The sequence below is a fragment of the Pseudophryne corroboree genome, chromosome 9 (assembly GCF_028390025.1).
Source record: "Pseudophryne corroboree isolate aPseCor3 chromosome 9, aPseCor3.hap2, whole genome shotgun sequence".
NCBI lineage: Eukaryota > Metazoa > Chordata > Amphibia > Anura > Myobatrachidae > Pseudophryne > Pseudophryne corroboree.
Genome location: NC_086452.1, coordinates 472,048,368 through 472,072,950, shown reverse-complemented (window position 1 = coordinate 472,072,950; position 24,583 = coordinate 472,048,368). Strand labels below are relative to the sequence as shown.

General features: G+C 50.5%; 1 protein-coding gene across 2 annotated transcripts in view; it reads left to right on the top strand.

Annotated features, from left to right (window-relative positions):
- CACNA2D2 (calcium voltage-gated channel auxiliary subunit alpha2delta 2) overlaps window positions 1–24,583 on the top strand; it is a 423,565-nt gene that overhangs the window by 58,996 nt on the left and 339,986 nt on the right. For both annotated transcript variants that reach the window (XM_063941375.1, XM_063941374.1), the window contains exon 2: window positions 1,005–1,086. In XM_063941375.1, coding sequence (XP_063797445.1) covers window positions 1,005–1,086 — 82 coding nt within the window. The remainder of the gene's footprint in view (window positions 1–1,004; window positions 1,087–24,583) is intronic.

Here is a 24,583-nt window from a genome sequence, read left to right as displayed (position 1 = left end):
GTGAAAGAAGCCATTATTCTAACTAGAAAAGAGATCGCAATGTCACGCGAGTGGTTAACTCCTTCCGCAGTGGCCCCGTCACTCCCAGGCACCAGGCGATTAAAGTGACAGCGGCGTGTCCTGCGGACGGGTGTCCGGGGCGACCTTTAGCTGTAATAAACAGGAATAATGCAGGGACTGGGCTTAGAACGTGGGGCTGGGCCATATTGTGCATTTCAGCTGTTGCTAAGCAATCGTGCAAGTAGTGATTCAGCAACAGTGGTGATGTCAATGTGAACGTTGCACGGATCACTGACCGATATAAATGAATTATAACATCGTATTATGTAGTCGAGATGATCTGCAGCAAGGGTTTTGCGGTTGGTGTGGAACTGGGTGTGCTGAGACTTGTAGTTCCACAGCGTCATGCGTATTTCAGGTTGTCCAGGCCGAGCTCTCATCTGGTCATTGTTACTTTTTAGACTCCGGTGTTTCGGGAATATATAAATCCCATTAGTTGGTGTCCCCACGTCTGGGGCTCTATCTGCAGGCACCTCACTGGCCTTGAAGGGTTAATACCATTAGAGGATCCACACGTCGTGCCGCTGAGTGATGGCGACAGGGGCCCGGATGTCGCCCTGTGGCGCGGATACCAGCGTTACACCGCTGATAACACCCTATTGATCTAGCGAGATGTCCTGGTTTACATTGATAAAAGAGGCGCGGAGGGGACAGGTCTGTGCTTAGTGTTTAATGAGGCTGCAGCAGCCTGTACTAATGGGACTTCATCATTACGCCCCGCCGCCGTCATGTCTCACCCTTCCTTACGTCGCTGAAACATTTTTTGGGCATGTTTTGGAATATCGGATATAAACCGCCGGTTCTTTGTCCTTTTCCCGCCATGACGGCCTCACTGCCGTCCCCCTGTTTATCTCTGTATCCCTCCGATGTCATATACAGTTGTCCCCCTCTCTGCGTTCTCTCCGCCTGGTCGCTAACCCCCCCTGTTCTGTTATCTCTTTCAGGATGCAATACTGGGCCACACGGTTGGAGCGGGAGTTTCACCAGGTCATGCGGAACTTTGCTGGGTCCCAGCAGCTACAAGGGGTGAGTGCTGGTGTCTGGATGAGATGTGGTCACCTACCTTCCCCCCCCCGACGGAAAGGATCCGACATTGGAGTATTCTATTGGTTGGCCGTTCCCGACAATGCCAGTCCGACTTCTTTAAAAGTCGGATTGACGTTGTCGGAAACGGGGCTAAAACCTGTCGGATTTGGCCGCGATTCCGACAAAACACGTGGATCCACGGCTATTCCGCCGATCCACGTGTTTTCCGACAAGTCGTAATTGCCGACTTGTCGGAAGAACGGCAGCCAAATTAAATAGGTCGGAACAGTTTCCGACCTAAAAAAGTCAGAAACTGCCGTCTTTCCGACAGGACGCCAGTACCGACTACAATTGAATACACCCTTAAGTCATAAATCTGTATTTCTGATTTCTTTACAAATGCTATTTCTATATTTTTATGTATTTAGGGAGGCATTGGGGCTGGTAATGTAGGGAGGAGTACACGCCCACATGTCACTGGCCACACCCATACAGCACTGGCCACACCTACGCTACTCACAGTAGGCCCTTGAACGTTTTTATCCCCGGGCCCATGTGGCCCTTAATCCGGTCCAGATTTCTTCGATAGATCCCTCGCAGTGACCAATTATCACGCCCCCCAAACAATGAACAATAATTTGGTTCTTATCAGATGCGTCTTACCCATAGAGCCCGTGTGGCATAATCTACATTCCTTTTCTATCTGTATATAATATTGTCCAGCTCTCCCCAGAGTCATTCCAGCCGTATAATTCTTGCACGAGTTCTGTGTTAGCGTTTGCAGAAACGCCCGGCTCACTCTGGATTCGCTGTTTGCATGATAGCAGACCGATATTTACTACCGTGGTGTGAAAATGGGTCTTAGCTTTTACTAAATACCGTAATTTCCTGCAGTATTGTCAGACGATCCCTGGGCTGGATTTTCCCATTGTGGGAACGTCATGGGATCACCATGATAAAAGACCAATTAACCCCGCAGTGTATGGTAATTTAGTTGCTTGCTGTGATCACCCTGTAACTTGAAGGGCAGTATTGTTGCTACAACACTGCGGTACTTAGGCACGTCGGCACAATTGTGTCATTGAAGTTATCTTTTGATGGTGTGATTGTTGTGTTGCGTTAAATGGATCCTGGGAAGAAGCGTTACAGCAAATTCATGTATATCACTTCTCATTTATTTCTCATCTCATATCATCCGATAACAGTCACCAGAGCCTCTCAGCCCCCCTCGCCGCCCCCCTTCCCCTCTATCCGAGCTGCGCTTACCTCCCTACAACTACGGGAAACATATGTTGTGTCTTTTAATGAATTTGCATAATGAAGACGCCTCTCATGAATAATGTATCGGCGCCCGGCCTGCGGAGGCCTCCTCTGGATCGCGTCTCGCTGTCACTGATACATTGTTTATTATTTTAATTAAGAGGAGCATATTAACGTCACGTCGGGACCTGGCGCTTCCTCCCCTCTGCTGTGGTCACAGGAGCCAGGACGCAGCCCGGTCCCTCGGACAGGAGATGTCGGCAGTGAAAGGGTCCCCGACTCCGTATAGGGCTTATAGGATTCAGATATGGTCATGTCCACGAATTGCTTTCACGCTGCTCTGTTTCAGGCTTAGCCCAGTTGCTGGGGAACTACAGATCCCAGAGCGCCACTGTAGCCTTTGGACTTGGTGACATGTAGTAGGTATGTGAGGGTGATTGCAGAATAGGACGAGCGGAGATTAGTATGGAGCGCGCTGTCATGGCGGCCAATCATCTTTGCCTGCGATCGATAATTTATTAAGCAGCTTTGACACTCCGACCCTTAGTAAATATGCCCCCTAGAGATATTACAGATTGCTACAGATGTCGGCACGTGTTACATTTATATCTTGTCTTTTGTGTCCGTTCACCGTTTTTTACATTTGTTTTTGGTGGTGGCGGTGTAGGGGACGGGGTCAGGGGGACTACAATTCCAAGCATTCTCTTCCGTGCAGGAATAATGTGTCACTTTTATGACATTTGGAGAAGACCGTGACGATTCTAGATCAGCTTGTGGCGTTCGCATGAGTTATTACTGTATGACGCATAACCAGCCTGTGACGCCTCCGCCGTGGCTGAACTGCGCAGCGTGACTGAGTATGACATGCGAGCAACAGCTGGGGGGTCAGAGGTCGCCTGTCCCTGATTTATGTGGAGCAATCAGGAAACATTGTGTGTTGCTATAAGAGGACACTTTGGGGGCGGATAAGTGATGGCAGCACGGAGTAATGGAGAGATTCAGCGCCATTAAATCACGCAGGGTGGAAGAATTTAGATGTCTGCGTCCACCTCCGCCCCTCTCCAAGATCTCCGATACGGAGCTCCCGCTGCAGCTATTTATAGAGCTGCGAGCGCTTCGCCCTGCGTCCCACAAACACCACACACTCCGTGTACTAATGACATGCAAATGAGATGCTAATGTGTCTGCAATAAGTTATGGGAAGCGGGTTCTGACAAATGAATCTGGCTGGGACCTGTCCCCCTGGGTGGTGATTAATGTGCGCCAGGCGCTGGTAGCTGCCTCTGTGGCAATCTGCGCCCTGCGTCGGGGCTGCGAGGTTGTTGGAGACGGTGGCGGATCTTGATTGGATTTCTTCTCCCTTGAGGTGACTCTTGTGGGTGACGGAGGGTGGGGAGGAAGAGGCCGCTCTAATCCTTTTATTAGCACTGAATCAGTCAGCGCGGCCCCGCGCCCTGCCAGAGCGTGTCCCAGGGTGAGCGCTGTGATCTGATTGGCCGGCAACACAGCCCGGGGCGAGAGGACTTCATAGCACACAATATCGCTATCATACGCCCCAATCTTTTATTTTCCGATATGACAGTCTTCTGTATTACCTGTCACCGCGGATATTGCGTTTATACTCCGATCATTGTAAAATATATAACTGGAGCTTATCAGCCCCTTATATCGCTGCGATACGCGTCTACATACATCACGCTTCCCGTCACTGCCGACCCCAGGGCTAGAATGTCACCTGCGCTGTCCGGAACGAGCGGTCTCCTGACGTAGGGCACGAGGCCTAGGGTAGAGCAAATCGCACTTAGAAGTTTGATTGCCGTAAACGTATCTGTGCCCTGTTATATCACCCCCCATTCAGCGCTCCGTCCTGTCAGGCTGTACCCCAGCGTCACCCCCTCCTCCCCCAGACATGTCGCTGGGCTGTGACTGTGGGCCTAATTTAGAGTTGATCGCAGCAGCAAATTTGTTAGCAGTTGGGCAAAACATAACATGTGCAATGCAGGTGGGGCAGATGTAACATGTGCAGAGAGAGTTAGATTTGGGTGGGGTGTGTTCAAACTGAAATCTGGATTGCAGTGTAAGAATAAAGCAGCCAGTATTTACCCTGCACAGAAACAAAATAAGCCACCCAAATCTAACTCTCTCTGCACATGTTATATCTGCCTCCCCTGCAGTGCACATGGTTTTGCCCAACTGCTAACAAATTTGCTGCTGCGATCAACTCTGAATTACCCCCTGTGTTCGCTGTCCAGGCCTTGGCAGATCCCTTCGGCCGCCGCGGTTCCTGGCGTACACGCCATTAATCAGACAGGCTGCAAGCTGTGATTGGCTGATAAGGGTCACCTATTGGGCACGCTGAGGTGTCCACTGAGATAACGGCGAATGCGAGTGTACGGTATCTCTCCAGATCTCTCTGCGCTGCAGGCGGCCCTCATGGGTTAAATCTATCATTCACAACGTCTCTGTTTGTGCCTGCAGTCCGGGCTGATTGCACATATAGGAAATTACACGCTATGGGGAGACTGGCGACACGGCAGCTGTGGGGTGAGCATTGTATTAATACACAGGGAGCAGGGTTGTCCGACTGTGCAAGGCGGATGTGTTCTGCGACCGGCCCTAAATGTACAAAGCTCTCTCAGTCTAGTAGCTGGCTTCATGATATTATTACATCACTGTATGCGCTGCCGCCGTTGCGTCTGCCGCCTGGGGTTTGTGCGCATTAGGGGCCGCGTCAGAATTTCCGCCCACCTACTGTACATACAGAACCGCCAGTACATTGCGGGTGTGTACAGTCTCAGCGGCCGCCGCATCTGATAAACCGATAAGAGAAATGCATTTCTGTGTCAGCATTCATCCCCGTACAAATGCTGGAACAGCACAGCGCCCTGCGCCCGGGACGCGCTGGGACTGCAGCGGTAAAGCCGCCGGCGTTGCGTGGAAATCACTTTGCTGTGATAACGCTCTGCCCCATCCCTTAGTGTATGCTGCGGCTCTTTAAGGCCTAACAAGACGGGAGTCCCTACTGACTGGGGTTAATGAGTTGTGCAATGATTGGATGTGCGCTGCGGAACTGGGGGATTTTTGGGTAATTGTAGCATATTACCGTGGTAAACGTACGCCAGTTCTCCTAATTACATAGCGGTGATTTATATGAGGTTGATAGCTTGTGTATACCTAGGGCCAGCTCTGCAAAGCTCCGAGTACATGGTCACATCTACCCTGTCAGTAGTGTGCGGGAAACCTGGATGTGACGTTATGCCCTGACTACCCCCAGCTGACGTACTGCGCCTCGGCCCGGGGCGGTGATGTCACCTGCTGTGACCTCAGTGGGTAATCAGCAACCAGAGGAGCGACCCTTGCAGTATATGGATGACCTGTATCCTGTGTCATTACCGACGGAGTGACGTCAGCGGCTGGAGTGCTGCTAATTAGGGCATTAGTGAAATGCAGGATTGGGAACCAGATAAAACACTTGCTGCGGGATGTCCGGCGCTGGCCTCCATAGGACGGAAGGTAGCCCCCACATGGTTGTCCGCAATGAGAGGGGTGTCTGGTGGGTGTACAGGGTGTAGACTGAGAGGACAGGAAGAGGTTGGGGAGGTGACACCGGGGGGGGGCAGAGGCTGATACCAGGGCGAGGATTCAGGTGACGTCTGCTTCTTCATCTCCAGAGACTGGGTGAGATGTATCAAACCTTGGAGCCGGTCTGTGTTTGAATAATGCCAGTAAGGAGCTGACTGGTTGGTACCATGGTGAGGGCTAGTGGGGTCGGCCACGGACTGGAATACGTCTTGCTGTCAGCGGCGTCGGGGATTACAGGTATACGAGGGTGAAGTGAGTTGGAATAATGACAGATGAAGCAATAATTGAGATCAGGGAAGGTCAATGTCTGCGAAGGTCATATCAGCGCTTCGTCCTGCAGTCCCGCACAGGTCATGTGAAAGAGTCCTCCATAGATTGTCCTGGTGTCACGGGTGGCGGCGTGCCCAGCATTCCCAGCAGCCGGCATTATTATTATTCTCTATCCTACCTAATGGCAGCCCCCCCCGCGGTGCTGAGGCACAGATGACTTCCTGATCAGCGGCACACAGCGTCCTCAGGCCTGGAACTCAGCATGGCACAGAGAGCGTGCCGCACGTCTGGGTGATGTGTGCCCCCCCGCTCCTTCCTCTCACGTGACACGCAGGTGGGCAGCTAAATTTACCCGCAGCGTCTAATTTGCGGCCCATAAATAGCAGATCTTAGATTAGTGCGAGGCATGCAGAATCCGGGCCACCACTTCAGCGCTGGAGACGAGAGGCAGAGAGCTGCTCATTATCCTCCGCAGGAGTGTTCCGGGGTGACGCGCTTCCTAGCAACTGAGCGTGCTGCTGCCTAGAGTGACACTGAGTAGCGTCTCTACGTCACACAAGATCAATCTGAGAGCAGCTGCCACATGCAGCTGGCTTCCTGTGTATATGGAACTACATGTCTCAGCAAGCCCCACCTGCCTTAGTCATTTTGCCAAAAGAAATGTTTTTAATTAAAAACTGTAGTAGGAAATAACCTGCCGCAACGTGTATATATTCCTGCTCATCTGACCTAGAGGGGCCTATTTATAAGGGGACCCCTCCACCATCCACCCGCCCCCGGCCACTCTCCACAGTTATACTTGTGCTTCTGTGCGCAACAGAACTATGGGGGTCATTCCGAGTTGTTCGCTCGTTGCCGATTTTCGCAGCGGAGCGATTAAGGCTAAAATGCGCATGCGCTAAGTATTTTAGCTCAAAACTTAGTAGATTTACTCACGTCCGAACGAAGATTTTTCATCGTTCTGGTGATCGGAGTGTGATTGACAGGAAGTGGGTGTTTCTGGGCGGAAACTGGCCGTTTTCTGGGCGTGTGCGAAAAAACGCAGGCGTGTCAGGGAAAAACGCGGGAGTGGCTGGAGAAACGGGGGAGTGGCTGGCCGAACGCAGGGCGTGTTTGTGACGTCAAACCAGGAACGAAATTGGCTGAGCTGATCGCAGTGTAGGAGTAAGTCTCGAGCTACTCAGAAACTGCTAAGAAGTGTCTATTCGCAATTCTGCTAATCTTTCGTTCGCAAGTCTGCTAAGCTAAGATTCACTCCCAGAGGGCGGCGGCTTAGCGTGTGCAATGCTGCTAAAAGCAGCTAGCGAGCGAACAACTCGGAATCACCCCTTATATGTATATATAAATATGTTATTAAAAAAATAAAAAAAATCTTTAAACGGTACTTCACGACGTTGTGCTTTCTCCACGCAAGCTTACCGCGACTCATATGTCCGTGCTTTGATGTACAGGTGACGCCATATTTTTAGGACTCTTTGGCCGGCCATAAATATACCCCTAACTGCTGTTCCGATGACTGTTTTGCCCCTACATAATACCAAGTTAGTGTTAGTTGCCTAATAATATTTACTAATGTAGCATTTAGGTGAAAATGTCCTATAACCATCAGCATCCAATCAGAAATGAGCATTTATCTTCCTAAAGCAAGTTAGCCAATGAGAGCAAGTGTTTGGTTGGTTGGTGCAGTTTAGTGCACATTTGTGCATAGACATAAAGGGGGTCATTCTGCGATGATCGCTCGCTAGCTATTTTTTGCAGCGCTGCAATCAGATAGTCGCCGCCTATAGGGGAGTGTATTTTTGCTTTGCAAGTGTGCGATCGCTTGTGCAGCCGAGCGGTACAAAAAAGTTTGTGCAGCTTCTGAGTTGCCCAGAACTTACTCAGCCGCTGCGATCACTTCAGACTGTCCGGGACCGGAATTGACGTCAGGAACCCACCCTGCAAACGCTTGGACACGCCTGCGTTTTTCCAACCACTCCCTGAAAACGGTCAGTTGCCACCCACAAACGCCCTCTTCCTGTCGATCACCCTGCGATCGTCTGTGCGAATGTATTCTTCATTAAATGCTTCGCTCAGCAACAATCCGCTTTGTACCCGTACGACGCGCCTGCGCATTGCGGTGCATACGCATGCACAGTTTTGACCTGATCGCAACGCAGCGAAAAAACCTAGCATGTGATCAGGTCGGAGTGACCCCCAACCCCAATGTGTGTACATAAACGCCAGAACTTTCCCCATATACGGGGGTATTCAATGCATGTCGGATCCTCTCTGACGCAGAGGATCCGACAGTGCAGTATTCAATTCTCTGGCAATTCCGAGGTTTTGCCCGTTTTTCAACTAGGCTGATCCGGCTTTTTTTGAAGTCAGATCGGCATTGTCGAAAAACGGGCCAAAATCCTGTGATAATTGGCCGCGAATTCAACAAAACCAATGGATCCGCAGCTAATCCGCCGATCCACGCGGTTTTTGATAAGTGCCGTTTTTTCAGACAGCTGTAAATACCGTCAGTAATTGAATAGACCCCACAGTCTCTATTCTCACACCTGTCATCTTAGTAGTTTAGGAGTCACCAGCGTAGAATGACTGACAGGCTAACAAACACTCTCCTACATCACCCGGTCCGTACAGGGACGTGTCTCGTGTCTGTCTGATTCGGAGGGGCGCGCAAATCCCTATAGTTGCTCAGAATGTCCACGGGAACTAAGACGCCGTCACAGGGTGTACAAAGACGCAGTCACAGGGTGAGACGCCCCCCGTATCATTCTCCCGGACTTGTGTATGATTCCCCTCCCCCCCCTCCCCCTCATACCTCCCACGAACGCTCACTGTCAATCAATCTGGGTGTCAATCCTGATGGTGACCACACTTGGTGATCAAACTCGGCGCATAGTCAGTGCGACTCTGACGCACACGCAGTACATAAATATTGCCCAAAGCCGCAAACATCCGAAAGCAAGTGCAGCAAGGCGACAGGTTAGACTGCGCAACAGTATTCCAACCTGGCGCCCTGTTCTGCCTCCGCAGCGCCTGTCATGGCTGCCTGGGGCTGCGTCACGGCGCCACTTAGATAATGGATACAACATTTTTTTTGGGGTGGGGGGATCTTTATATTACTTTAATTTGTCACCTATCTTCTAAGCATGGAATGTCCGCTAATATCTGCTGTAGTATTCCTCCATACCCACCCACGGGCGTCCCTGTGGCCCCCCTGCTTTCTGCCTGCTCCGCTTACTGTATTCCGCCTTCCCCTGCTGCATCCGCTCATCCTGGTCCATCACCCCAGCAGCTGCTGTTCTCCGTGTGTCTGCTGGGTCTCGTCAGCCAGTGAACCCTGGACTAAGATAACACTAACTTTCCTCTGGAGAAATGTTGTGTAATTGTGTGTAATGAGCATTGTATCCGCTCTACGCCAGACACCTGGTGTGATACCTATACACCGATACCCTGTAACTAAGAGCTCGCCTTTTCAGGCAGTGGTCGCTCTTGGCCCAAAAGCTTGCAATCCCCTGTGGGCGATTTTACACTCTGAATCTGCGCGGCATCACACGTACGCTGTAATCTCATTGTGCAGTCCTGTATTTGTGTGACTGGAGGCTAGCGGCGGCTGTTCCTTCAGGTGTGCCCGGATTATTAAGTACCGGCTCTTGAAGAATAATTTGCTGGGGCATTTTAGCAGGGATTAGGCAGGAGGCCGTCTGCGGCGTGGCTTGGCCCTCTGACCTCAGGAAGGTGGGGGGAGATAAGGGACAGATGTGTCTAAGCCGCCCTGCGCCGCCCGTACATATTCTGCATTTTGCCTGTAATCTGGCGTGCGAGGATGCTTGTCAATATTCTGCAGAACCTCCATCTCGCTCTGCTGCGGAGCCAGCAGAAGCCGTTCTCCCCTCCCCACACCTAGTCCTTAGGAGGCTCTGCCATCTGACCTAGCTGCACAGTGGAGTGTACACCATTGTGTCCTTGTCACCGGTTGTGCTGCATCCCGGCTGGAATTCTTGCTGGTCTCTTAATAAGAAGGGAAAGGGCTCGCCCGCCCTGTCGCTGTACAGAAAGGGATAAGAGCGGAAGGCGGCTGGTACACATAGGGCACGAGCGTCGCCTGTCTCTATAGGAGAGGAGGTGGGCGGCTGCTGACAGGGATCGGAGTGAGTGGATGTTTCACGTTCCACAATGTGTTACTATAAAAGGAGCAGCATGTGGCGGGAACGTGCCAGCCGGGAGGGGGGGGGGGGGGTACATAATTAGACAGGAGATGACTAGCACCTAGGTAATGCACTACTCATTACCGCCAACACTCAGCAAAGGCCATTAGATTGCCAGCAATTGCTGGTTCTGCTGTCTGCGGCGTGTGCGATCGCCGTCGCTGTGTACCGTGCACCATTAATGTCTGTAAGTGAGAGCATGGAATCACAAATCCCTCTGTTCCTGCAGGCGGCAATAGCAGAGACCTCTCAAGTCGGCGAGTAGCCGACTCTGTCCATTTTCCACGTCTGCCAGTGACTTCCCATGGCAGAGGTTGTCCACATTGCCCAGCTTGGAAATGCTCAGAGTCCCTCTCATACAGAGGGAGCACGGGAGCCAGATCTGCGGGGGCCTGGACACCCCCAATATTTGTGTTGCCGCACTGACCGGTCTATGCAGGGAGGATGAGGCAGCACTGCGAGATCCCACAATCCTTTGCAAAATGTTGGCTTATGACTGGGGGCAAGTTATCCGTTCACTAGGAGGACCAATGATATTGCTGATGATGATGTCATTGATGATGTCATTGGTTGCTAGTTGATCGGTTGTATCATTCTAATTATTGGCTCACTGCACTAAACGGCTGCTCCTCTGTATGTGTGTGCATCATAAAACCTTTTATCTATCCCTGAATGGAAATCTCTGTATTATTCCCCCAACGCTGCCTTTGCAGTTTCCTAGAATGCCCTGACACCTAGCAACGTGTCACTCATTCTCCGTGACGTGCCAAAGTCCAGCGTACATTAGTCCTTGCGGTCCAGAGGACTAAGTGACACGACGCGCAGACAGCATTCACAGAAAGGTATCTCTGACCCGTCCCTCCTTTGTGCAACATAATTAGGTTCAGACACAGCGTGTGAAATATTGATCAGCCTTTAATTATTTAGTGCTCCGTTCTGCAGCTGTGTGAGAAGATAGACGGAGAGGGTGGAGAGGAGAGACCAGGGGGAGAGGAGTACAAGAGGAACTGCCATGCGGTGGAGATGCAGGCGTCTTACTGGGGTCTGTGGGACGCGCTTGGGGTAGGGTAGGTGATGAGCGTATGTCCATTTTTGGATATAGTGGGAAAAAGATTTCTCTATCGTCCTAGTGGATGCTGGGGTTCCTGAAAGGACCATGGGGAATAGCGGCTCCGCAGGAGACAGGGCACAAAAAGTAAAGCTTTAGGATCAGGTGGTGTGCACTGGCTCCTCCCCCTATGACCCTCCTCCAAGCCTCAGTTAGATTTTTGTGCCCGGCCGAGAAGGGTGCAATCTAGGTGGCTCTCCTAAAGAGCTGCTTAGAAAAGTTTAGCTTAGGTTTTTTATTTTACAGTGAGTCCTGCTGGCAACAGGATCACTGCAACGAGGGACTTAGGGGAGAAGAAGTGAACTCACCTGCGTGCAGGATGGATTGGCTTCTTTGGCTACTGGACATTAGCTCCAGAGGGACGATCACAGGTACAGCCTGGATGGTCACCGGAGCCTCGCCGCCGGCCCCCTTGCAGATGCTGAAACGAGAAGAGGTCCAGAATCGGCGGCAGAAGACTCCTCAGTCTTCTAAAGGTAGCGCACAGCACTGCAGCTGTGCGCCATTTCCTCTCAGCACACTTCACACGGCAGTCACTGAGGGTGCAGGGCGCTGGGAGGGGGGCGCCCTGGGAGGCAAATGAAAACCTTTTTTGGCTAAAAATACCTCACATATAGCCTCCGGGGGCTATATGGAGATATTTAACCCCTGCCAGAATCCATTAAAGAGCGGGAGACGAGCCCGCCGAAAAAGGGGCGGGGCCTATCTCCTCAGCACACAGCGCCATTTTCCCTCACAGAAAGGCTGGAGGGAAGGCCCCCAGGCTCTCCCCTGCACTGCACTACAGAAACAGGGTTAAAACAGAGAGGGGGGGCACTAATTTGGCGTTAGAAATATATAAAAGATGCTATAAGGGAAAACACTTATATAAGGTTGTCCCTATATAATTATAGCGTTTTTGGTGTGTGCTGGCAAACTCTCCCTCTGTCTCTCCAAAGGGCTAGTGGGTCCTGTCCTCTATCAGAGCATTCCCTGTGTGTGTGCTGTGTGTCGGTACGTGTGTGTCGACATGTATGAGGACGATGTTGGTGAGGAGGCGGAGCAATTGCCTGTAATGGTGATGTCACTCTCTAGGGAGTCGACACCGGAATGGATGGCTTATTTAGGGAATTACGTGATAATGTCAACACGCTGCAAGGTCGGTTGACGACATGAGACGGCCGACAAACAATTAGTACCGGTCCAGACGTCTCAGAAACACCGTCAGGGGTTTTAAAACGCCCGTTTACTTTAGTCGGTCGACACAGACACAGACACGGACACTGAATCCAGTGTCGACGGTGAATAAACAAACGTATTCCTTATTAGGGCCACACGTTAAGGGCAATGAAGGAGGTGTTACATATTTCTGATACTACAAGTACCACAAAAGAGGGTATTATGTGGGATGTGAAAAAACTACCGTAGTTTTTCCTGAATCAGATAAATTAAATGAAGTGTGTGATGATGCGTGGGTTCCCCCCGATAGAAAATTATGGGCGGTATACCCTTTCCCGCCAGAAGTTAGGGCGCGTTGGGAAACACCCCTTAGGGTGGATAAGGCGCTCACACGCTTATCAAAACAAGTGGCGGTACCGTCTATAGATAGGGCCGTCCTCAAGGAGCCAGCTGACAGGAGGCTGGAAAATATCATAAAAAGTATATACACACATACTGGTGTTATACTGCGGATCGCCTCAGCCTGGATGTGCAGAGCTGGGGTGGCTTGGTCGGATTCCCTGACTAAAAATATTGATACCCTTGACAGGGACAGTATTTTATTGACTATAGAGCATTTAAAGGATGCATTTTCTATATATGCGAGATGCACAGAGGGATATTTGCACTCTGGCATCAAGAGTAAGTGCGATGTCCATATCTGCCAGAAGATGTTTATGGACACGACAGTGGTCAGGTGATGCAGATTCCAAACGGCACAAAGGTGTATTGCCGTATAAAGGAAGAGGAGTTATTTGGGGTCGGTCCATCGGACCTGGTGGCCACGGCAACTGCTGGAAAATCCACCGTTTTTACCCTAAGTCACATCTCTGCAGAAAAAGACACCGTCTTTTCAGCCTCAGTCCTTTCGTCCCTATAAGAGTCATATCTGCCCAGGGATAGAGGAAAGGGAAGAAGACTGCAGCAGGCAGCCCATTCCCAGGAACAGAAGCGTTCCACCGCTTCTGCCAAGCTCTCAGCATGACGCTGGGACCGTACAGGACCCCTGGATCCTACATGTAGTATCCCAGGGGTACAGATTGGAATGTCGAGACGTTTCCCCTTCGCAGGCTCCTGAAGTCTGGTTTACCAAGGTCTCCCTCCGACAAGGAGGCAGTATGGGAAACAATTCACAAGCTGTATTCCCAGCAGGTGATAATCAAATTACCCCTCCTACAACAAGAAAAGGGGTATTATTCCACATTATATTGTGGTACTGAAGCCAGAAGGCTAGGTGAGACCTATTCTAAATCTAAAAAAATTTGAACACTTACAAAGGTTCAAATCAAGATGGAGTCACTCAGAGCAGTGATAACGAACCAGGAAGAAGGGGACTATATAGTGTCCCGAGACATCAGGGATGCTTACCTCCATGTCCAAAATTTGCCCTTCTCACTAAGGGTACCTCAGGTTCGTGGTACAGAACTGTCACTATCAGTTTCAGACGCTGCCGTTTGGATTGTCCACGGCACCCCGGGTCTTTACCAAGGTAATGGCCGAAATGATGATTCTTCTTCGAAGAAAAGGCGTCTTAATTATCCCTTACTTGGACGATCTCCTGATAAGGGCAAAGTCCAGGGAACAGTTGGAGGTCGGAGTAGCACTATCTCGGATACTGCTACAACAGCACGGGTGGATTCTAAATATTCCAAAATCGCAGCTGATCCCGACGACAAGTCTGCTGTGCCTAGGGATGATTCTGGACACAGTCCAGAAAAAGGTGTTTCTCCCGGAAGAGAAAGCCAGGGAGTTATCCGAGCTAGTCAGGAACCTCCTAAAATCAGTGCATCATTGCACAAGGGTCCTGGTAAAGATGGTGACTTCCTACGAAGCAATTCCATTCGGCAGATTTCACGCAAGAATTTTTCAGTGGGATCTGCTGGACAAATGGTCCGGATCGCATCTTCAGATGCATCAGCGGATAACCCTATATCCAAGGACAAGGGTGTCTCTCCTGTGGTGGTTACAGAGTGCTCATCTTCTAGAGGGCCGCAGATTCGGCATTCAGGATTGGATGCTGGTGACCACGGAGGCCAGCCCGAGAGGCTGGGGAGCAGTCACACAAGGAAAAAATTTCCAGGGAGTGTGATCAAGTCTGGAGACTTTTCTCCACATAAATATACTGGAGCTAAGGGTAAATTTATAATACTCTAAGCTTAGCAAGACCTCTGCTTCAAGGTCAGCCGGTATTGATCCAGTGGGAAAAACATCACGGCAGTCGCCCACGTAAATAGACAGGGCGGCACAAGAAGCAGGAGGGCAATGGCAAAAACTGCAAGGACTTTTCGCTGGGCGGAAAATCATGTGATAGCACTGTCAGCAGTGTTTCATTCCGGGAATGGAAACTGGGAAGCAGACTTCCTCAGCAGGCACGACCTCCACCCGGCAGAGTGGAAACTTCATCGGGAAGTTTTCCACATGATTGTAAACCGTTGGGAAATACCAAAGGTGGACATGATGGCGTCCCGTCTGAACAAAAAACGGGACAGGTATTGCGCCAGGTTAAGAGACCCTCCGGCAATAGCTGTGGACGTTCTGGTAACACCATGGATGTACCAGTCGGTGTATGTGTTCCATCCTCTGCTTCTCATACCTAAGGTACTGAGACTTATAAGACGTAGAGGAGTAAGAACTATACTCATGGCTCCGGATTGGCCAAGAAGGACTTGGTACCCGGAACTTCAAGAGATGCTCACAGAGGACTTATGGCCTCTGCCGCTAAGAAGGGACTTGTTTCAGCAAGTACCATGTCTGTTCCAAGACTTACCGCAGCTGCGTTTGACGGCATGGCGGTGGAACGCCGGATCCTAAGGGAAAAAGGCATTCCGGAAGAGGTCATTCCTACCCTGGTCAAAGCCAGAAAGGAGGTGACCGCACAACATTATCACCACATGTGGCAAAAATATGTTGCGTGGTGTGAGGCCAGAAAGGCCCCACGAAGAAATTTCAACTCGGTCGATTCCTGCATTTCCTGCAAACAGGAGTGTCTATGGGCCTCAAATTGGGGTCCATTAAGGTTCAAATTTCAGCCCTGTCGATTTTCTTCCAGAAAGAAGTGGCTTCAGTTCCTGAAGTCCAGAAGTTTGTCAAGGGAGTATTGCATATACAACCCCCTTTTGTGCCTCCAGTGGCACTGTGGGATCTCAACGTAGTTCTGGGATTCCTCAAATCACATTGGTTTAAAACCAGTCAAATCTGTGGATTTGAAGCATCTCACATGAAAAGTGACCATGCTCTTGGCCCTGGCCTGGACCAGGCGAGTGTCAAATTGGTGGTTTTTTTCTCAAAAAAGCCCATATCTGGTTGTCCATTTGGACAGGGCAGAGCTGCGGACTCGTCCCCAGTTCTCTCCCTAAGGTGGTGTCAGTGTTTCACCTGAACCAGCTTATTTTGGTGCCTTGCGCCTACTAGGGACTTGGAGGACTCCAGGTTGCTAGATGTTGTCAGGGCCCTGTAAATATAGGTTCCAGGACGGCTGGAGTCAGGAAAACTGACTTGCTGTTATCCTGTATGCACCCAACAAACTGGGTGCTCTTGCTTCTAAGCAGACTATTGCTAGTTGGATGTGTAATACAATTCAGCTTGCACATTCTGTGGCAGGCCTGCCACAGCCAAAATATGTAAATGCCCATTCCACAAGGAAGGTGGGCTTATCTTGGGCGGCTGCCCGAGGGGTCTCGGCTTTACAACTTTGCCGAGCGGCTATTTAGTCAGGGGCAAACACGTTGGTAAAATCCTACAAATTTGATACCCTGGCTAAGGAGGACCTGGAGTTCTCTCATTCGGTGCTGCAGAGTCATCCGCACTCTCCCGCCCGTTTGGGAGCTTTGGTATTATCCCCATGGTCCTTTCAGGAACCCCAGCATCCACTAGGACGATAGAGAAAATAAGAATTTACTTACCGATAATTCTATTTCTCGGAGTCCGTAGTGGATGCTGGGCGCCCATCCCAAGTGCGGATTATCTGCAATACTTGTACATAGTTACAAAAATCGGGTTATTATTGTTGTGAGCCATCTTTTCAGAGGCTCCGCTGTTATCATACTGTTAACTGGGTTCAGATCACAGGTTGTACAGTGTGATTGGTGTGGCTGGTATGAGTCTTACCCGGGATTCAAAATCCTTCCTTATTGTGTACGCTCGTCCGGGCACAGTATCCTAACTGAGGCTTGGAGGAGGGTCATAGGGGGAGGAGCCAGTGCACACCACCTGATCCTAAAGCTTTACTTTTTGTGCCCTGTCTCCTGCGGAGCCGCTATTCCCCATGGTCCTTTCAGGAACCCCAGCATCCACTACGGACTCCGAGAAATAGAATTATCGGTAAGTAAATTCTTATTTTTAGAAACAGGTTGTAGAAGAAGCTGCAGGGAGCTGGAGAGGACCACAGGATGGGTTAAATGGAAGAAGGTTTAGGAAAGGCTGGGAGATGTTTGCACAATGATACCTCCTTGTCAGTGGGAATTAGGAGAAGAATACGGAGAAGGGTGCCGAGGCTATGGCGGAGTGGGTCAGCTAGAGAGCACCAGGTGTGTGGACTCGGGAACATTACTGAGACTAAGGACAGATGATGGAAAGAGAGAAGTTCATTCTTACCCGACGTTAGGATAACATAGCAGCTAAGGGAATGGGACTCGGGTGCAGAGATAGTGAGTAAAATACACAGAGGGGTAATGGGTCCCCAGGAAAGGTCAGGTGAAGACGTAGACGAGAACTAACATGACGCCAGCGGGTGACCGGAGGTAGGGAGTTGGGTGGGTGGTGTCATTTATATTCAAATTCATTGGGAAAGGTGTTCATGAAAATAAAGTTTGTAGGAAACTTATTTGTTCATTGTTATTTGGAACCAGTAAGAAGCTGAGCTGGAATTGGGAAGGGGGCTGGAAAGATGGAACATTGAAAGGAGGTGGGGTGAGGGGGCTGGAAAGGGGATAAAAAGACGCACTAGGAAAGAGGATAAGAAGATGAAAAAGGGAATGGAAACATAACAGGGAAGGGGGTAAGGAGAGAGAAAGGGGAAAGGGGAGAGGAGACTGAAAAGGGAAACGAGAAAAGGAGATGTAACAGGAAAGGGGTGTAAGGAGAGGGAACATGGAAGAAGGAGAGGAAACGGAACAGGGAATGGGGAGACGGAACAGAAAAGGGGGAGAGTGAACAGAAAAGGGGATAAGGAGATGGACCTGTGAAGGGGAGATGGAACAGAGACGGGGGTATGGAGATGGACCTGTGATGAGAGAGGGAACAGGGAAGGGGGATACGGCACAGGGAAGGGTAATAAGGAGATGGACCAGGGAAGGGTAGTTATATGGAAAATGATAGGACAGAATGAGGGAACATTGGCCCTCATTCCGAGTTGATCGTTCGCAAGGCGATTTTAGCAGAGTTGCTCACGCTAAGCCGCCGCCTACTGGGAGTGTATCTTAGCATCTTAAAATTGCGAACGATGTATTCGCAATATTGCGATTACAAACTACTTAGCAGTTTCAGAGTAGCTCCACACTTACTCGGCATCTGCGATCAGTTCAGTGCTTGTCGTTCCTGGTTTGACGTCACAAACACACCCAGCGTTCGCCCAGACACTCCTCCGTTTCCCCGGCCAGTCCTGCGTTTTTTCCAGAAACGGTAGCGTTTTTTCCCGCACGCCCATAAAACGGCCTGTTTCCGCCCAGTAACACCCATTTCCTGTCAATCACATTACGATCGCCGGAGCGATGAAAAAGCAGTGAGTAAAAATACTATCTCCATTGTAAAATTACTTGGCGCAGTCGCAGTGCGAATATTGCGCATGCGTACTAAGCGGAATTTCACTGCGATGCGATGAAAAATACCGAGCGAACGACTCGGAATGAGGGCCCTTGGGCCTAATTCTGAGTTGATCGCAGCAGGAATTTTGTTAGCAGTTGGGCAAAACCATGTGCACTGCAGGTGGGGCAGATGTAACATGTGCAGAGAGAGTTACAGTTGGGTGGGGTGTGTTCAGAGGGAAATCTAAATTGCAGTGTAAAAATAAAGCAGTCAGTATTTACTCTGCACAGAAACAATATAACCCACCCAAATCTAACTCTCTCTGCACATGTTACATCTGCCCCACCTGCACTGCACATGGTTTTGCCCAACTGCTAACAAACTTGCTGCTGCGATCAACTCGGAATGACCCCCCATTATGAGCAGAAGTGGGAGACAGCCATAGTGAGACAGGGTCTGAAGTTTAGACTGTTTCCGGGTCTGGTACTATAAAGTGAGACACGTTAGAAGTTAGAGACACAGCAGATATAACAGCCCTTTGGTCTTCAGTCCATCTCACATATTGTGAGGGGACATTAGTGCAATCTGATTAATGTCTCTCTCGGAGTCTGGCCGGCCTCACAATAAATCCTTGCTGTGTTTTATTTGGGTGTAGCACAACACTGACTGACAGACATCTGGAGGTGACCTTGCTGACGTGTTCCGCTGCACAGTGGGTTGCAGACCCTGCACCACTAATACAATAACATTCAAATCTGTGCATTTACTCCTATAACTACACCGGGTGGAACTACATCTCCCAGCATGGTGCCTGCCTGTCTTTCCGTGCCTGTTTGCTGGTCTCCTGTACCTCCGTATCTGTTTGTTTTCTATCCGTCTCATGTCTTTGCTTGTTTTTGTATTTTGCACACACTCCTGTGTGCCCCGTCTGTCGCGTGCCCTGGGCTCGCCTTCCCCGCCGCATGTGAGGACGATAATCTATTCTTAGCCTGACACATTCGCCCGTGCGTCTCTCAGATATATGGAAGTGGCTTGAAGTGGTGCTTTTGCTGCCTCTCTCCCCAGAAACGCACATGCCGCGTTATCTTCCAGGTTCTGTCTATGCTGGCGGGGGGGTTTCAGGAGCCCGCACTTTTCCCACTAATCTAATTCATCCAGTGGGGCAGAGGAAAAAAAATGTAATTTATTTTCTAATTATTCCTTGTCTGGCAGAACCGCGTCTTACCGGAGTGTTGCTATTTAAAATATTTATCTCTGCGGTGCGTGGTCTGCCCAGGGCCCGTGGCGCAGGATGGATGGGGAGGGGAGTCGCTGTGGCTTCTGTTTTGACTTTTCTGTGTAAATACATTTATTTTTCATTAGGATGTCGCTGGGCTCCTGCTAGAGCTATGGTCACATTGTTCATCTGTTACATCCAGTGAGGAGGAGAGAGCCGTCTCCTCATCTGATGCAGCGAGGGTGCTTGGGTAATGCAATGTAAACACAGAGCTGTGCTACCGAGGCACAAATTCCTGTCCATGCTCTGCCTTCAGCCACGTTCTCAGTGGCCTGAGGTGTTCGTGCTGTGCCCTTAGCTATGTTCTCAGTGGCGTGAGGTGTTCATACCCTGCCTTCACCCACATTCTCAGTGGCCTGAGGTGTTCATGCTCTGCCTTCACCCACATTCTCAGTGGCCTGAGGTGTTCATGCTCTGCCTTCACCCACATTCTCAGTGGCCTGAGGTGTTCATGCTCTGCCTTCACCCACATACTCAGTGGCCTGAGGTGTTCATGCTCTGCGTTCAGCCACGTTCTCAGTGGCCTGAGGTGTTCATGCTCTGCCTTCACCCACATTCTCAGTGGCCTGAGGTGTTCATGCTCTGCGTTCAGCCACGTTCTCAGTGGCCTGAGGTGTTCATGCTCTGCCTTCAGCCACGTTCTCAGTGGCCTGAGGTGTTCATGCTCTGCCTTCAGCCACGTTCTCAGTGGCCTGAAGTGTTCATGCTCTGCCTTCACCCACATTCTCAGTGGCCTGAGGTGTTCATGCTCTGCCTTCAGCCACGTTCTCAGTGGCCTGAGGTGTTCATGCTCTGCCCTTAGCCATGTTCTCAGTGGTCTGAGGTGTTCATGCTCTGTCTTCAGCCACGTCCTCAGTGGCCTGAGGTGTTCATGCTCTGCCTTCAGCCACATTCTCAGTGGCCTGAGGTGTTCATACCCTGCCTTCACCCACATTCTCAGTGGCCTGAGGTGTTCATGCTCTGCCTTCACCCACATTCTCAGTGGCCTGAGGTGTTCATGCTCTGCGTTCAGCCACGTTCTCAGTGGCCTGAGGTGTTCATGCTCTGCCTTCAGCCACGTTCTCAGTGGCCTGAGGTGTTCATGCTCTGCCTTCAGCCACGTTCTCAGTGGCCTGAAGTGTTCATGCTCTGCCTTCACCCACATTCTCAGTGGCCTGAGGTGTTCATGCTCTGCCTTCAGCCACGTTCTCAGTGGCCTGAGGTGTTCATGCTCTGCCTTCACCCACATTCTCAGTGGCCTGAGGTGTTCATGCTCTGCCTTCAGCCACGTTCTCAGTGGCCTGAGGTGTTCATACTCTGCCCTTAGCCATGTTCTCAGTGGTCTGAGGTGTTCATGCTCTGTCTTCAGCCACGTCCTCAGTGGCCTGAGGTGTTCATGCTCTGCCTTCAGCCACATTCTCAGTGGCCTGAGGTGTTCATGCTCTGCCTTCAGCCACGTTCTCAGTGGCCTGAGGTGTTCATGCTCTGCCTTCAGCCACGTTCTCAGTGGCCTGAGGTGTTCATGCTTTTGCCTTCAGCCACGTTCTCAGTGGCCTGAGGTGTTCATGCTCTGCCTTCAGCCACGTTCTCAGTGGCCTGAGGTGTTCATGCTCTGCCTTCAGCCACGTTCTCAGTGGCCTGAGGTGTTCATGCTCTGCCTTCAGCCACGTTCTCAGCGGCCTGAGGTGTTCATGCTCTGCCTTCAGCCACATTCTCAGTGGCCTGAGGTGTTCATGCTCTGCCTTCAGCCACGTTCTCAGTGGCCTGAGGTGTTCATGCTCTGCCTTCACCCACATTCTCAGTGGCCTGAGGTGTTCATGCTCTGCCTTCAGCCACGTTCTCAGTGGCCTGAGGTGTTCATACTCTGCCCTTAGCCATGTTCTCAGTGGTCTGAGGTGTTCATGCTCTGTCTTCAGCCACGTCCTCAGTGGCCTGAGGTGTTCATGCTCTGCCTTCAGCCACATTCTCAGTGGCCTGAGGTGTTCATGCTCTGCCTTCAGCCACGTTCTCAGTGGCCTGAGGTGTTCATGCTCTGCCTTCAGCCACGTTCTCAGTGGCCTGAGGTGTTCATGCTTTTGCCTTCAGCCACGTTCTCAGTGGCCTGAGGTGTTCATGCTCTGCCTTTAGCCACGTTCTCAGTGGCCTGAGGTGTTCATGCTCTGCCTTCAGCCACGTTCTCAGTGGCCTGAGGTGTTCATGCTCTGCCTTCAGCCACGTTCTCAGCGGCCTGAGGTGTTCATGCTCTGCCTTCAGCCACATTCTCAGTGGCCTGAGGTGTTCATGCTCTGCCTTCAGCCACGTTCTCAGTGGCCTGAGGTGTTCATGCACTGCCTTCAGCCACGTCCTCAGTGGCCTGAGGTGTTCATGCTCTGCCTTCAGCCACGTCCTCAGTGGCCTGAGGTGTTCCTGCTCAGCCTACAGCCATGTTCTCAGTGGCCTGAGGTGATCATGCTCTGTCTTCAGCCACGTTCTCAATGGCCTGAAGTGTTCATGCTCTGCCTTCAGCCACGTTCTCAGTGGCCTGAGGTTTGGCATATAATAATGTAGCATACTGTGTAATGTACTATAAACGTAAGGAAAGGGGGACCTTGTTAAACTGAAAGTCAGTGTTGCACACCTGTGAACGTGTACCTGATACCTGCACACATTGAGGGCAGCCATGTTGTTCAGAAACTGCCATCTTCTAATTCTATAGACACCATTAATAGTCACCATTGTTAGCAATGAGACGTGAGAGTGACAGAACGCTTCAGACAATGTAGCTTAGTAATTTTCTATGAACCCAGGAGGGGTCATTATTTTGTAACAGAAGCCACACAGGGAGGCAACCATTTTGTGGGGTGGCCATTTTGCGGCCTGAACCAATACGAAGCCTGTCTGAAGTAATTACTTATATATGGTACAAAATGAACAATAAACCTTCAGAAACACCTACTGTAGGTAGAAGCTCATATTTCATTGAATTCATATTTGCTGAGTGGAAACCATCTGTCTTCAAGGAAAATCGCCCCCCCCCCCCCCCCCCCACACACACACACACACACTCACAACTTTGACACCTGAATCGTCATTTATGAAGCATTTACTTGTCACTGTGTGACTTTTGTCAGTAGCTGATCTCTGTAGGTTTGCTTGTCCTTTTCTTCCATCTTAGTAAATCCCGCCTGATTTTTTGGACGGCGGCCAGTGTCACTGAGCGAGCTATGCAGGCTGTGTGTTTGCTGTAGGGGGAGCAGACCCGCGTCTCTCTGCTCTGGGTATACGCTACTTAGTCCCCCGCTTCCCCTTCACTTCTCTTCTCTGTTTACTTTATTGGCTGCTTGACTCCAGGAGAAGATTTACTTTGTGAATATTAATGACAAGCCCCAGTATCCAATCTGCCAGACGCTAATCTGCCCAACCTGAGGATCCTGGGACACCAGAGCCGGGCGCGGTGTGGAACGGCGGAAAATTACCTGCTCCTTGTCTGTGTGCATAGATTTCCTGTGTATGGGGAGAGAGGGAGATGGGCCTCTGGCTGGCGTCCTGTGCATATAGTCTGCGCACTCCCTGGCTGCTGTGTCTGACCTCCTATATACTGTATATAGCCAACAGTCATTTCTGATGTCATCGCTTATAACCAGTGAGTTCTGATGTCAGCGCTTATAATCAGTGAGTTATGATGTCATCACTTATAATCAGTGATCTCTGATGTCATCGCTTGTAATCAGTGATTTCTGATGTCATCGCTTATAATCGGTGATTTCTGATGTAATCGCTTATAATCGGTGATTTCTGATGTCATCGCTTGTAATCGGTGTGTTCTGATGTAATCGCTTATAATCAGTGAGTTCTGATGTCATCGCTTATAATCAGTGATTTCTGATGTCATCGCTTATAATCAGTGAGTTCTGATGTCATCGCTTATAGTCAGTGATTTCTGATGTCATCGCTTGTAATCGGTGAGTTCTGATGTCATCGCTTATAATCAGTGATTTCTGATGTCATCGCTTATAATTGGTGAGTTCTGATGTCATCGCTTATAATCAGTGAGTTCTGATGTCATCGCTTATAGGGGGTAATTCAGACCTGATCGCTAGGCTGCGTTTTCACACAGCTGGCGATCAGGTCTGAACTGCGCATGCGTATGAACCGCAATGTGCCGGCGCGTTGGACGACTGCACCGTGCATCGGTGCATAGTGACAGGATGGTGCGAAAAAGCAATCACACGGGCGATCGCAAGGTGACTGACAGGAAGAGGGCGTTTGTGGGTGGCAACTGACCGTTTTAGAGGAGTGTCCGGAAAAACGCAGGAGGGACCAGGCGTTTGGAGGGAGGGTGTCTGACGTCAGCAGGATTACATCGCAGCGGCAGAGTAAGTCCTGGGCTGAGCAGAGACAGTTTGTGCAGCTCTGCTACACATGCGATTGCACACCTGCACAGTTTTCCCCTCCCCCTGTAGGTGGAGACTACCTGATTGCAGGGCTGCAATAAACGCACCCTAGCGATCAGGTCTGAATTACCCCATGGTCAGTGAGTTCTGATGTCATCGCTTATAATCAGTGAGTTCTGATGTCATCACTCCAGTAATTCGGGGGAATTCACGTGGGAAAAAAGCAGGCATGTTGTGATAATTTTCAAGGCGTATATCTGCCTTCAGCTGCGATCCTGTACATAGAGAAACATGGCGCCAGTGTCGCTTCTGCCGCGGCCAGTCTGCATAGCCGTAGGTCGACCCCAGGAGACGATGCTCTTTGTTATCGCGCTGGCGCTGTGCATGAGTACACAATGCAATGGCTCCTGGGCGGCAGCGATGTTCAGCGGTTCCGTAACTTAAAAAATTGCAGCTGCGCAGACACATGCGTGCAAACGTGAATTAAGCTCTCCGTCTCTGCCCAGAC